At 36.9% G+C, this 15,880-nt stretch overlaps 1 protein-coding gene across 4 annotated transcripts in view; it reads left to right on the forward strand.

Annotated features, from left to right (window-relative positions):
• Positions 1-11,956, forward strand: part of CEP162 (centrosomal protein 162) — a 44,453-nt gene extending 32,497 nt beyond the window's left edge. For all 4 annotated transcript variants that reach the window (XM_059842520.1, XM_059842517.1, XM_059842518.1 and 1 more), the window contains exons 23-28: positions 1,031-1,255; positions 2,399-3,069; positions 3,873-4,014; positions 4,993-5,091; positions 7,866-8,000; positions 9,665-11,956. In XM_059842520.1, coding sequence (XP_059698503.1) covers positions 1,031-1,255; positions 2,399-3,069; positions 3,873-4,014; positions 4,993-5,091; positions 7,866-8,000; positions 9,665-9,874 — 1,482 coding nt within the window. In that variant the 3' untranslated portion in view covers positions 9,875-11,956. The remainder of the gene's footprint in view (positions 1-1,030; positions 1,256-2,398; positions 3,070-3,872; positions 4,015-4,992; positions 5,092-7,865; positions 8,001-9,664) is intronic.
• The last annotated feature ends 3,924 nt before the right edge of the window (positions 11,957-15,880 follow it).

Raw genomic sequence — 15,880 nt, forward strand, 5'->3', positions numbered from 1 at the left:
TAGGCAATAAAAGAACTGTCTTTCATTTAAACTTTGTTTCAGATAAGGTCTTTTTTAAAACCCCAGTGCTTTCATAAGGATAAAACACAGCATGAAGTTCTGTCATAAAGTAGCTTGTGTTATTGGACACTCATAAACACAAGAGCTGCAATTATTTACTTAGAATAACTAAATCTTATTATTATATTCAACAAGCTGGTATCCCTTTTAAAATCTTTCAAAATAATTGTTTAGAGTTTCTTTAAAAAGGGCAAGAGGGCAAAAGCCAAAGCTTGCTAAGACTCCTGTCCACATTCAGTAATTCCTTAACAGTATGACGAATTTCAGCCAAGTTGATTCAAGAGTAGGGGTTTAAATTCTATTGGATTCCTGCAAGATTCATGAAAACTGGGGGAGTGGAGACCTTAAAATCCATGTTTCTACTAAAAAAACATCTAGTGGAAGTGAGCCTTCCTGAATTTCAGGAGGTGGTATTTGCATTGGTTAGGGATGTGGGACTCATGGGCAAGAGCCTTTGCAGAATTCTGATATGAATATCTTATCCATAGATAAGAGAGGGACTTGTTATTAATGTTGCATGCAAAGTGTTACTTTTACATTATTGCATACTACAAAATAAAAGATATGTAATCTGTTATGGGAGAATAATAAATATCACTATGACATATCCTTAACAGTTGGAAAAGTAGAATGTGAATGCAAATCCAGAAAAAAAGCATATTCACAGCATTAAGAGCCATTCTCAAATCCCTTTTTTTTTACTTTCTTTAGGCTATTGACATAAGGTAATCTGAAGACCAGAGCAATATTTTGTTTAAGATCATTTGTAAATTAGTCAGTAAGAGACAATGAGTCTTGCTTTTTTGTAAACAAAACCATAAATGTGAGGAATATAAAATAATTCTCAATATATGCATCTATAGTTTTCATTCTTCCACCTTAAGGGAATAAAATTTGCTAACTTACTTCTGTTCCCTTTTCATCAGAACTTTATTATTTTTAACTTTTGACTTAATTTTCTCATTAATAGATCAGAGAAATGGAAGGAATTCTAAAAAGAAGGTATCCAAATTCTTTGCCTGCTTTGATTTTTGCTGCTGCTGCTGCTGAGAAAACAAATGATATTTCAGCTAAAACAAACACAGTTGAATTTTTGGAGAGAAGAATAAAGAAATTAGAAACAGAACTTGAAGGTAAAGATGATGAAGCTAAGAAAAGCCTTCGTGCCATGGAACAACAATTTCAAAAAATAAAGGTAAAAGTTGAGTACTCCACTTTGCAAGTAACAGTCTCAAGGCAACTGGGGCCCAACACAGGGCAGTGATTAAAAGTGAAGGCAAAGACCACATTCAAGGGTAAAAAAATACTCAAAGAATTTAGAACCATAATTTCAGTACCTTCAGCACCTAAGATAAAAAATTGAAATTGCTATGGTAGTAATGAAATGAAGAGGACATGTTCTCTTATATAATAATAATTTAATAATAATTATTAAGTAATAGGCATAATAAATTAAAGCATAATAATTTAATTCTTACAATTAAGATAAGACCCACCCTGTGGGTCAGAGTAGCTGCTTCTCTAATTCCTTGTTGTACCAAAGGCTGTGATTTCAAAGGTCTGCTGGCTGAGCATTTCTGCAGCGAGCATTTTGAACCACTAAACATACTGTCCAAAAATTACATGATAGTGAGCCTAAAGACTCAGGTTAGGAAGCATGGAAGTCTGGCATTTTACTTAAAGGAAAAGGTGAACTGCACAGGTGCTTAATGGGCAAGAAAAGAAAGCATTGGGCAGTTGTTCCACCTTTTCTCCACAAGTCACTCATCATAATTTCCTAAAAGGCCATCCAAGCTATTTAAGAAGGTTAAGTTTTCCTCAGCTCATGAGGAGGAAAGATTGTGTCTCTCTCTGAATTCATACCTCTTTCTTCATACGTAGAAATACATAAAAAGAAAGATCTGTTCTGTTAAAAATTAGGATGTTTTGAAAAATGTGAAATACAGCTTTGAACACGTGACATGAATGTTTGCCAGCTGACATATAACAAGTACATAATGACAAAATTAACATTGGTAACATCTGAAGAGAACTCAATTACATAAAAATGAAATATTTTCTTGACAGTATAATTGTCTATCCCCTAATTACTGCATCCATTGTCATTAGATTTTTTGTAGTAAATTTTTCGAGTAAATCTGTTTTACAGCAGACTTAATTATTTCACTCACTAATTTCTGAACTGATTGAGTAGTTTGTTAGTAATCCTGATTTGTATTGTGTCTTCTGAAATCTTTCTTCAGAAGGGCAGTAACTTTAAAGAATAATAGGAAGAGCTAATAATAACAGTACACTTATGAAACTGCTGTTTAGTCACTACTTTTTACTCCCCTCCTAGATACAGTATGAACAAAGACTTGCAGAGCTTGAGCAACTACTTGCCTATGAGTTTATGAATGAAACACCAAAACTGAATGGTGATAAAGCCACTTCTGCAGAACTTGAGCTGGAGCTTCAGAATCTAAAGAAAACCCATCAGATCACTGTTGGAAACCTTCAAACAGAAATTGAAAATCTTAGAAGTCAGAATTCCCAATTAAAACTCAGAAGTAAAAATGATAATAAAGATTTAGAGTCCATGGACTCTAAGATGAAACAAGGTAGCACAAAAGACAGGTTGTTAAAACTAAATGAAGAACTGGTCACTAAAAATAGAGAAATACAAGACCTCACAAAAACTGTAGAGAAACTTCAAAAAGAAAGGATGGTGATGTTGTCTGATAATAATTTGAGAAATAAAACAAACACTAATGGGAACTCTACAGAGGTCTTGAAAAAGAATACCTCAGCAACAGACAGAAGGAATTCCAACAACACTGGATCCTGTCTAAGCATTTTCAATGATGACAAGATACACCAACCACGTACCTTTTCTGAGTCTCATCTCTCAGAAGTTTTGCAAGAAAATGTCAGTCTGAAAGAGGAGCTGGAGAAACTGTCCCTGGAAATGAGCCAGCAGCGGGTCAAGTCTCAGGCAGCTCTGGCTTATTCTGAAAGCAACATGCGAAGGTAAATCTCAACATATTCCTTTAAAAACTTTCCTAAAGTGTTGGCAAACATAGGATTGAAGTAGCACTTTAACATGTCAGCCATGTGTGAAGGTTGCTTATGCCTTCATTTGTGCTGTTTCTGGCTTTGGGAGGGGTTTTGGGGGTTCTTTTGTTACTTTGGGGTTTTTTTTAAAGCAGTGCACTGTCACAGTTCTTTCTACAGGCAAACCTGTGTTAATGCTTTTATTAACACTACATTTTCTTATGCTTTTAAGTAAAATATCTCTGTGTAAATCATCATATCTTAAATGCTTTGTGTTGTATGGCATTAATACTTGTCCATGTTCTTTCCTTCAAACCTGGAGTGTGCTTTCAGTGGAATTTACTTGGCTGCTATAGAAACCTTTTACTTCACCTAGTCTCCCTTATATCCCTTCACAATCAAAGTAGAAGAAATTGACATGCAATTTAGATTGCAACACATTCTTTTCTAAAATAGATATCTAAAAGAAGATAGCTGCATTATGATTAAAAAGCATGTTTTCTCTTGCCGCTGTTTTAATAAGAGGAGCCAGCAAAGACGATGGACTGAATTTTTCATATCCCAACTGCCTCTAGTTAGATGATACACATATCCACCATTGTAGGTTTCCCACCCTTTTCTCCCTTCAGAGTAATAGAAGTAATGGTGAGCCTGTCTTGCAAGGTTTTGTTATGAAATATACAAGATATGCTGCCTTTAACATTCCCATTATTTTGTGTGTTCAAGTGAGAAGTCTGTAGCTGCTTTACTGCATCTCACTTTTCTCTTGCTCTGTTCAGGATGCAGGAAGACACAGCAGAATACATTGCATCTCTGAAAGCTTCCCACCAGAGGGAAGTCGAGAAGATTGTTTGCCAGCATGCAAAGGAGCATTCTACTTCTAAAGTAGCTGAACTGAAGAACAGAATTTCAGCACAGGAGGTAAGATACAGTAGATACATTACTTACATATAGATATGTTTAAAGTTATTTCTTTCTGTATTATTATAAACTTAGTCTCTTTGAAGTAGGACCTGTTGTTTTAAAAATCATCCTGTGCCACAGTATTCACAGAATCCCAGAACGGCTGAGGTTGGAAGGGACCTCTGAAGGTCATCTTGTCCAACTGCTCTGCTCAGGAAGGTCATCCAGGACCATGTCCAGGTGGCTTTTGAGTATCTCTAAGGAGGGCAATTCCACCACTTCTCTAGGCTATTTTACACATGGTATAAAGGGTAGAAAGAGCTGTTTCATTCAGATTATTTAAGAACATTTTAAAATGAGGAAAGTAACTTGAAGATTGAGGCTTGTTTTCATATACTACATATGTACCTGTGTGCTATTTTAACAGCCCATGCACACATGCATGTTGGAGGCCGTGTTGTTAGTGCACACAGCACTTACACCTGCAGTACTACAATCACAGAAACTTAGAATGTTAGGGGTTGGAATGGACCTCAAAGATCATGGATCATACTTGTGATCATGCCCTCTTGCCATGGACAGGGACACCTCCTACTAGAACAGGTTGCTCAAGGCCTTACTCAGCCTGGCTTTGAACAGTGCCGGGTTTGTGGCATCTACAGCCTTCCTGGGCAGCCTGTTCCAGTGTCTCATTACCCTCACAATAAAGAATTTCTTCCTAATATTTAACCTAAACTTCCTCCATTTCAATATGTACCCATTACTCCTTGTGCTATCACTGCAGTTCCTGATGATGAATCTCTCTGGATACCCTCTAGGCCTCTTCAGATACTGAAAGGTTGCTATGAGGTTTCCACACAACCTTCTCTTCTCCAGGATGAACAGCCCCAACTTTCTCTGTGCTACTTATTTTTTTCTGTACTTCTCCTGCATTGATTTTCACATGTTGTCATGGGTGTGTATGCTAATGACAAAATATTTTTAAACCTTTTTTAGATATTAATAAAACATCTTCAAGAACAACTTGGTGAACAAGAGAGACGTCAAGAAGCTCTTTTAGTTTCACAGATAAGAGAGCAACTTCTACAAAAAGAGGTATATTTAAATTTCAGTGGGAGTACCTTAGTCTAGTAAGAGTTTTCATCCTAATTCATGTCAAGCCTGAAATAATATATAGTAAAATAAGTCTTAGAAACAAAGTCTTTGTCAGTTGCTTCTACATGAATTATCCCTGAGAATGCAAGGTTTTGCTAGTGTGACTAGGAGAACAACATGGAACAGAATGCAGAATTTTGAGCTTTTTTTATGTTAATATTTTTATTATTATTTTGTTTGAGATGTCTGACATCTGTATGAAGTTTGATCAGTAGGTTAATCCAGGTTTTCATATCCTTTGAGAGTTATGGTGGGTAGTGGTAAGTAGACCACAGGACTTTTTCTTTATTCCTCTTAATTAAGAGGATTTTTTATTACTGTTTTCAAAAGCTTTTCTTTTTTCATCCTCCATTGCCATAAAACTAACTTAGGCAGTTATATTCTTGGCTTTCTCCTCTGCTATCTCTGAAACTTAATGTGTCTTAAGGAGGGAGAGTTAGCTATAAAAGTTATGAAATTCAATGGGCTTTGAGAGAAATACATAGGTTGGTTTTTTCTTATCTACTTCAATAGCAAATAATCTAAAATTTACACTTGTTCTTATCTTTGCATTTGGGTTAATGTTGGGTCAAATTGCTGTCAACCTTTTAGCTCAAGCTTTTAGAATCATTGGCTATGCATTTGTTGTTCTTGAAGTACTGCCAGTCTTTGTTGCCATTTCCCATTCAGGGGGAGGATGTAGCCTCTCAGCATTGTGCCTGTGCTTCATTCACCATCTCCTTGATGTATGAAGATCACTAATTTTAACTTAACTTTGATAATAGTCTAACTTGCAAGGGTTATTAAAAGTGATTAATCTTAATCTTACTAAACTCCGATTTATCTGGATATTTATCTTACACATGCAAAATTCCACCTCTGTTGTGAGGTATTTCTATAAAACTGAGTTTGTAGGGTGAGAAAAAAGATGTCCTAATAAACAAGTTCTGTGTTTGCAGAATAGAGGCTGAGACTTTGGGTTCATGTAGATTTTGGTGTTCCTTACAAAGGTTGTTTCATTCCAGTGGTGTCAGTATATGTAATACTTCTTCCTGGAAAAACAGAGCATGAGTACAATGAGACAAATGCTATTGTTTCCTTTATGGCTGCTTTACAGGTTATTGACAGTGATGGTTTAAGAGACCATCCAATGTGACCCACATGGTAGAGGCCAACTTCAAGGTGCTGGTATTTAAGAAAATGTAAGGAGTGTCTTTGTTATAGAAATCATTGCAAGACTGTACAGAGAGAAATATCTATACCTTGCTTTTGCCCTCTAGCACAACTTCTGTGCTGGTTTTAAAATGCATCTTTAGCATTAAATGATTCAATAAGTTTTGCTGAGAAAAGAAGACAACCAAACCTGCAAATGGAAATAGCAGTGATAGGGGAAAGCACCCCTGGGAATAAGATTGAGTCCTGTGTCAAAAATGGTGGTACATCCAAAAAGGCAGTTTTTCCTGAGGCTTCTTGGAAGATTGTTATTTGAATACTAATCTCAGAAATGCTGTTTATGGATGTTTTCCATTTACTGAGTGCTTCCTTTCCCTAACAGCTTGCACATAGCACTGCATTCTATTTGATGTGATTCTGTCCCTGGCAAAGTACACAGAGCCTATTTTCTCCTGGGGTTTTTCCCCCTCATGAGATCTTTCCACTATGATTTTTCAATTGTATTTAATTATATACTTCAGACCATACATCAGCCCTTCCCTTCAGTGGGGCAACTTAGCAGCCAAGCAGACACTCATTTGCACAGACCTTTTGAAACTAAGACTTTAGCTCCTCTGAAAAACGTGGCTGAACAGGTTCAAAACTGCTGCAGTAATGGACAGGCAAAAACATACTGACATAGGCCTTGTCATTTTAGAAAGCCACCTTGAAATGTGGAAATAATAGTAAGCTGCCTCAGAGTCACTTCTCAGTAAGAGTGATAGCAGAGTGTCTTATGAAGACACAAAGCTTCCAGCTACCTGAATTCACAGCAGAGAGGCAAGGATGACTATTGAGTGCTTGAAGAAGGGTAGCAGCTCTCAAATATATTGGCTAAGGGAAGCTAAGGACTATCATAAAGGATAAAGATGTCAAAGTTGTCACTTTAGTTTACTTATTTTTTGGTCACTCTTAATGGGTATACTTTGGATGAAGGAAGTTACTTTGAACAGGCAAAGAATGAGAATAAACCAGTAGGGCTTTATAAGAAAACTTCCCTGAATTTCTGGAGGATTAGGAAATCAGTTTTAAATCATTGTCAAGTTACTTTACCTGGTAATTATTAAACTTACATGCAGGCCTGTAATAATCTCTCTTAGCAGCATGTCTTTAATTAATTTAGTCCTTAGAAATACATTGGTATCTTTTGTATTTGGTCTTTATCTTGGGTGTGAGAAGGGAAAGTGTAAGAGCATCTAATAATATTCTCTGTTAACTTTTGTTGTATGAAGTATAAAATGTGACAGAACACAATCCCTTCATAACATTATTAACAGGACTGGATTTATCAAAGAGGACTAGACTTTCGTGTCCTCAAGCTACTTCTTAGAAGTTAAAAACCCTAACATAAGTCCCTGAGTCCCTGTCAAAGCTTTTGAACAAAGGAGATTTCTCTTTTATGTCTTCCTTTCTACAGCTTTTGAATGTAATGATTAAACAGTGCAAATACTTTTTAAAGGAATCTGGTTTATACACTGCCTAACACAATTATAACAATTATCATCAATTCTCTTTGACTGTAGGTGACAAAATTGTTGGAAGAACTGAGAGAGGCTAGGGAGAGCCAGAGTCCTGAAATGAAACATTTCTTGTGCCTGGAAAAGAAAATCAAGCATATAGAGAGCAGACATGCAGAAAGAGAGCATGAAATTCAAAAGGTACACCAGTGCATAGCTGCATTTACTTCTCAAGAGCAATTTATTGGCTTAACTATAATTTTATGGTATTTATTCAGGAGGAAAGTAGTTTTTATGCAGCCATGGTTTTGTCTTTGCCTGCTAATGCAAGTGAGTGTAGGTGCTGGCCTGGCCAGCTCGACCCTGTTGTGCTAATTAAGATTACTTGTGTAACTTCCTTGCAGCCTGGTCTAAGAAGGCCTTGGTGTCCTAGAAGGTTGGACTCCAGACAGATTTAAGTTTCACAATGAAAGCAAGCTACTGAAAACTGACAAGAGTTTGGAGTGCAGAGTCTAACCTATGATATATTCCTCAATGGAACTGTAATTATCTAGTCCTTGCAGCCCTATTCACAAAAGCTACATTAGAAGTATAGTAATATCTTATTTTGTTTTAAAACCAGATCTCAAGAAATATGTTTTTAATATACGGATTTTTTTTGTTTAAAAGGATTTCTTCTTGTACATTTCCATATCAGATACTTCTTTTCTTTCAAAAAAGACTGGTGCATAAAACAAGTCATTGGATTAAAAATAAATCCTGTTGCCACTGTTGGTTTTGTTATTTTTGTTCACATTCTGTCCTGCTGAAGGTGACTGTAATACAGTTCATTTTTTGCTATTAATTTGCTTTTATATAATATGAGGATGTCTTTACCATTTTTGTGAAGTGCTTGCTGCTGCCTGCTCTGTGATCTAGCTCCACTGAATATCAATAAGTAAATAGTAAATACCAATAGTATTTACCAAGATGTTTTGTAATTTTTGGGCTTTTTTTAGGAAATAATAGTATGCATAATTAATACTAAATTATTTCATCTTTTTGTAGCTTCCTGCCCTTGTTATGTATTGAGCTTTGGGTTTTGTTTTCTCCTGGTTTTTCTCGTTTAACCATCAGCAGTGGGGCATTGAACAGCTGCCCAAATGAATTATATCAAAATGAATAGTGTTGAAAAGGAAACTGCTGAGCATGAAGTTAACAGGTTATCCTTAGTATCAAACTGCAGATATGATAATTATGGCCTTTAAGTGATAGGCTCTCTTTAAAGGATCTATTACAATTAATTGTGCTGTGGAACTTTTGATATCTTGTGACACTTCTTATGAAGTGTAACTTAATAGGATTATGTCAGGGATTCGTGTTAAAGTTATTCAGACCTTTATCTGCAGCAGCATCTGATTGGACATTTTCTGATAATTCCTAGAACTTGTGGTTTTTAAAAGTAGAATAGTAGGCTACAAAATGTCATTCAGATTTAGTTTGTTTTGCAGAGCATTATTTTAATTACCACATTTAAGTGGAAATTTAAAAAGTTAATTTTAATTTATAGAAGGTTTTGTGTTATATGCTCACCTTTGCCTTAAATATATAAATCTAATTGCTGCTTTGGAGAGGATAAATTAAATTCTCCTGGGGCTCATTAGTCAATAATCAATTCTACCCTTCTGTCATTAATGCAAATATTTAAAGGAATTCTTTGCTATCAGAATGATTTTTGTAATATTCAGAACAAATTGCTTCCACTTAACGTGAGCATTCAGCTTTGAGACTGAGCATCAGACAAATGATGTGGCAGATTTTTGCTAAGTGATTGCACTGGCTGAGTATTGGCATAGGAAATCACGGTGCTTCCTTCTAATTTGCAGGCAACCCAACTAAGACAGCACATTTCTGAAATAAGGCAAACTCAGGAGGTTGAGAAGTGGCGAAGGCTGGCACAGCAGAAGAATCAGGAACTGGAGAAATTCCGAATGGAGCTGGATTCAATACTCGATGTTTTACGTGAGCTGCAGAAACAAGGGGTTGTTATTCCTGCACCTGATTCCAGTGCATTCAGAGTGACAGACAGCTGTTAGAAGACAGGATTTTGTAGTAGTTAAATAGAGCAGCAGAATTTTAATATTGAGAGTTATGTATAGAAATGTTATTGAAAATCGTTATTGCAACATGTATAAATTGCATTGCATTTTGATCTTCTCTGGAATCTCTCATGTCCAGAGGCAGATTTGCATTGAGCAGTACTCTAGTCATACTGTATGTCTCCTATTTTATTAGTAATAAATTTACATATTTTTTTAATAATAGGAATCTTGAGGTTATTCCATAAATCAGCTACCATTGAAAAGTTTCCTTTTTCACAGACTGTAGAACATGCCTGAATATTTTTAAGTTTGATTTCTAACTTGTCTTATAGTGATTCCTTTGTGAAAAATTTGAGTAGTAAACTGTTTGGTTTGTAGGTTTAGTGTGTGGCATTGATGTATTTCATTCCATAGGGCAAGAAAAGCATATTTTTCCAACATTTGCTTCTCTCCCTCCAATTCATATCATATTCCTTCCCTTAAGACTTCTTTCCACTTTAGTGAATGATTGGAGGGCTGGAACAGAGCAGACATTCCTGGTGGTGCTCACATTCAAGTTTTCTTTGTTTCCTTTTCAGATTATTCCAACTGTGCTAGTAAGACTGATGGCAGAGTGGGTCTGGCTGAATTCTTACAGGGCAGATATAGAAGAAACCTAGAAAATACAGTGTGAGTGTAGTTATGGTGTCCCTTTTAAAAGGGAAGGTTTGTACAGTGGGCTGCTCAGGATCTGACATAGTAAGTACCTCTGCAGGTAATCTTGACAGGCTAAGAGATCAGTCAGATGTGAAGACAGTGTGCTATAAAGTTCAAACTTCAGGGATGTGTAGATGGGAAAATTTAGAGTTAAAACATTGAGAAAGTTAGGAAAGAGGCTGGAGGAAGGAAAAAAAAACCACAACTGAAAACCAAACCAAAATACCAAAGGTGGAGGTAACTTTCTGCTGAACTGACAGGCATCATGGCAGGTAACACCCTGAATGTTGGAGGCTGTTGTTTTCTCCTTAGGCCCTGCCAGTTACACACCTGTGCTGTAGAGCTGGTACCTAGGGGCAATTCCTGCTGCAGCACAAAAGTGTGCCTTAGGGTGCTATGCTTTTGGTCTCTTCTTTCAAGAAAGAGATGGACTCAGTGGAGGGAGGGAAGAGTCATCACTTCAGGAAATGTAGCCCTAGGAATCTCTGAAGCCATAGGAACTGCACTGCTCCAGAGAGGAGCCTGGGGTGGGGGGGAGGGGGGCTGATGAGCATGGCTTTACATATATGAAAAACCTGCTGCTAAAAGCAAGAAGCAGCAATTAAAAATAAAGGAAATTAAAAATAGATGATGATAGCTATGTGGTGGTTGGAAGGCATGCTTTCCCAATAAATCAGTACATTATTAGTTTGAAGTTTCAGTGGCTGCATGTCCTTAAGAATTCCCAAACACATATACTGAGGTTGTATTTCAATCAAGTCTACTTATTTAGGGCAAAGAGAAGATGAAAGCTAGACTGTACTCCTTAGGTCCCTGAGGACCTGCAGTATTGGTTGAACCTAGCATTTAAGTCAGATGTGAAATAGTTCAGGTCTGTGCTTGTCTGTTTATGTATTGTGTTCTTCAGGGATCAGCAGTAAACCTGCATTTTCTCTCATACAAGCATGTGGCATAGCATGCATAAAAACAAGAGTATAATAAATTATACCTTATAGACATAGACAGTGCTTAAGTGCAAGGTTTTTTCTTTCTGGCACATACACAAACATAAAATGAGCCTGTATACACATAAATATATATAGATACTTTTAAAGGATGATCAGTTGCCAGTTAATATGGTAATCTTGATTGTTTAATGTTCAGATATTTTCAGTATTTTTATTTTGTCCCCATCTAACAAAGTGTTAGTCTACATTCATAAAATGTGTAAATATAAAAATGGTTTGTACATAAAATATCAGCTATGTGTAAATATAATGCATTTTCTTGATTTGGGTCTGTTTTGCAAATGAAAAGGATAAAAATTGAATCATTTCAACTAATTTATTTCCTGTATAATTTGCTGTATGTGTAACACTGTATTAAAGTGTGTGACCTGAAGTGAGAGATGTTTTTTTCAACTACTGCAAGCCTCGTGTCCCCAGAGAGGCCAGGTCCTGGGACAGGAATCCTAGAGGAAGCATTTCTAGTCACTGGAAACTCTCTCATGTGTATGGTGCTTAAGTCAGCAACAGAGGGTTGCCCTAGTGTTCATGCAGTTCATTCAAACACTTTTTACAATTCTTACAGTCAGTTCTCAGCAATTGCTGGTATCTTACACAGCTGGAATTAAATTCTCTCTCTGTGGGTGTTTTACTGAGCAGGGGCAGTGTTATTTACCATTACTGTAAGCTATCAGATGGTTTATACCATTTTCTTTCCTAAAAACGGAAGACCATGCTTCAGTGAGTGTAAAACTGCATAAATACAAGTATTTATGCAGTTTTACACTCTCTGAAGCATGGTCTTCCGTTTTTAGGCATTTACCATGAAGGGGGGTCCCTCTGCACAGTAACAGACTCTCTCTGGGCTTCAGTGGCTGCTGTTAGGGTGTCCTTTTAGAGAACTCAGGTGCAAGTTTTAAATTCTCTTCTAAAGTTGTGACTCTGAGGATTTCAGTGTGCTCTTTCAAGAAGTTACATAATTATATACTCCTCAGGTATATTTTTCCTCTTCTTGTGCTGTCCTGCTTCATCATGCATGTCCAGGAGGCATCATGGATGGATTAAAAGAATTAAATGTTGTATCTTTAAAGCATTGCCTAATGCTTAGCTGGACTTCATCTGTTTACAGCAAAGCAGCTGTAGTATAAGAATTTGAATTGTGTTTGAAGCTTTTAAGAAATCATGTGAACAGCTGGCTAGGTGACTTGGTGACCTAGATTGCTTCAAAAGAGGAAAACATGTGCAGAAAAGGATCAGATTTCATCATGGCACTTGGGGCAGAGACAGCAGCAGCAGTGTGTTCCATTTCAAGTTCTATGAAATACATGTCAAAATTATTCATGTAACAGATTAAATAGGTTCTTGTGAATGAAGACTTTATTTGATAGCACATAATACATTATGAAGTCTGCCCCTCTATCCCATACTTAACCTATTCTGGAAAGTACAAGGAAAAAGGACAAATATACCAGCACTAGCTGTGCAAATCCACTTCTGCAGGGAGTGAGGGGGTCATGTATCAAGTGCTGCCCTGACTCTTGGACAGAAATCCAGTGATATCTCTGAATTGAAAGTAGCCTTTCATATAGCTAACTACGTATCTCTCATCCAAAAATAAGATTGCTCTCATTGGAAAACGTGTGGTAGAAGGTTCTTCTCTGCTGTCCTTGCTACCTGTCAATATCCAAGGCTAAAAACTGGCCAGATATGTCAGTGTCACACTATTCAAGGTTGAGGGCTCAGGTGCATAAATACCTAATTTCATTATAAATATACCCTGTTTACTTCACCTGGCAGTCTCAGAGACTGTATGGCTCTGCATTGTAGTAGAGACAATCACAGTTTTACCATTCTCTTTCTCTTCTCTATGAGCAGAATTTGTTTATATAGAAGAGCATTTTGCAAGTATTTACCTTTGAAAACAGAGATAAAAAACTTGACCTGGTAAGTTCTTCCAGAATACAGGACATGTTTAGGCAAACAAATATATGGCTGGCTTAGAGGAGCTATGTCCCTCTGCAGTTAAATCTGCTGCAGGTGATGCATTTATAGTGAGTTTTGAGAAGAGGCTTGAGGCCAAGCACTAAGAAAACTCACAAGAATTCAATTTTCAAGCACCATTAATTCCAAGTACTCATTTTGAAGATTACTCTGATTGGAACACTTTCTATTCTGTTTCTAGTGCATCGATGAGTAGATTTTCTGAGAAAAGATGAATTTTTTTAACAGGTTGTATATTGCCCTTTCCCCTGAGGCAAAATATGTCTGTTCTTATTTAAAAGGGAAAAAGAGGAAGGACACTCTTAAAATAGCTGCTTTTGAAGACTGCAGAACATTTTTGTGTTTGCCTTTGCCTCTGCTTTGAGGCAGAGCGAAAATCTGAATCAGACTATTGCTGCCACAGTGCCTGGAGTGGTGTGAGAGCTCTACAGTGGGGACTGACAGGTTATTTTTCTGAGAAAAGCAGCATGAAAGACTTTAAATATAGAAGGGAGATAGATGAAAAAGTAGATCGGTCATCAGGAAAGAACAGAAGCAGGAACAAAACACTTAAATAGCTTTACAGGATCGATACATGCTGCAAAAGGATATTAACTATGCAATTCAAGTGTGTTTTAAGTTAAGTTGGCATCATCTCTGGGTCATTTTATTAAGTACCTTTCATCTAGGCATTATTGCCAATATCCATACACAAAATGCTTCCTTTTTCTCTCCAAAGTAGTAGTTATGCACCCAAAGAAAAGCCACTGAGATTTAAGGTAGCAGAAGAAAAGCACAGGCTAGCCTATAGGAAATAGCAGAGTCTTTTTTTCTAAGACCCCATCTGCATTATTTTGAAACTTCTGAAACTTTTGAGAATTTTTTCCCCCCAAGGGGTTGTGGAGCAGTGGAACAGACTGCTCAGGGAAGCAGTGGAGTCACCTTCCCTAGAGGTTTGAAAAAGCCATGTGGCACAGTGTGAGATGATTTAGATGGGGACTTGGCAGTACAGAGTTAATGGTTGGACTTTATGATCTTAAAGGTCTTTTCCCAACCTAAATGATGTATGAAATGTAGTTTTAAATGGCTTAAAAACACCCTTCATTTCTCCATTGCAAAGGAGATGGATTCCACATAGATTTGCCCTTCCTTCAAGCAGCATTGCTGTTTTCAAGTACAGCAAAGGAAAAAAAAAAATTAAAAAAAATAGCTCAAACATTACTGAAGGCAGCTCACTCATCCAGAAATCAGCTGTAAAAGCCCCATTTAGTACAAGTCCCACAATGTGCTAGCAAGAACAATATTGAGCTTCAAAGTTTAACCATCGGATAACTGATAGTTACTGAGGTGCCTCAGCAGGAAGTAGATGCCATATTCAGAGACAATTTCCCAAATTTAGGAAAAGGAAAGTCCACATCTACAGCCTCCATAGTTGTAGTTTTGTACTTCCTGTGAAATAAGGCCTTACCTGCACTGGAAACATTTCACTGGAGCTGTGCTCATTCAGAACAGGGTTCATTTCAGTCTTTGGGGACTATTTTCAGCAATAACCTGCTAGTTTTAGAGTCTCCGCTTTGTTTTAGGTGTAATCCTGCTGCTTTAAACACTAGCAAGTCCTGCAAAAATCACATTTGAAAACAGGAAATTGAGCTGTAAGTGGCCTGTAATAAGGGCACAGGACATAAAACCAAACGATGTTTCCTTGCACTCTTCCTACACAATTTGTATTCTTTAAATGCTCAACCCATTCCCTCTTTTTCCTATTTGTAAGGTGAAGAAGGGGTGAACTAATCAGCATTTTAGTGGCTGAAGAATGTATCAGCAGGTCTCTAATCTGGAACACAGATATGTTGGATACAAAGCATGTTAATTTCAAGAAAATGCAGTTAGGCATGTTTGGTATCCACTCTTTTCATCTCAAGAACTTCGTGCAGAGCATACTTGAAATCAAGCAAAGAGTTTGAACCTGGTACCCCTGCATCTTATATGCTTGCTCTAAAACCATTCAGTCATTAGTTTTGAAGAAAGCTGAAATTCAATTTTAAGTACTCTCAAAGGTTCAGAACTTAATTCCATCTTTAAAAAATAAAGATTGAAACTATACCTATTCCAATCCTTACCAAATTTTTCACTGGAGAACACGTGGGGTTGGAACACTATCCCAATTGAGTACAAAAAGATCGAGCAAGCACAGCTTATCTATACTTTTGGAGTTGGTCCTCTCAGCTCAAAGCCTGCTAGCACTTCACTGGCCAGTGAGTAAAGAAATGACTTTTTATAAAGGCAAAAAGCATAGGAAGGTTCAGCCTGTTAGCAACACCAGCTTAACATACCACCACCA

This window comes from Haemorhous mexicanus, chromosome 3 (genome assembly GCF_027477595.1).
Source record: "Haemorhous mexicanus isolate bHaeMex1 chromosome 3, bHaeMex1.pri, whole genome shotgun sequence".
In the NCBI taxonomy this organism is placed as follows: domain Eukaryota; kingdom Metazoa; phylum Chordata; class Aves; order Passeriformes; family Fringillidae; genus Haemorhous; species Haemorhous mexicanus.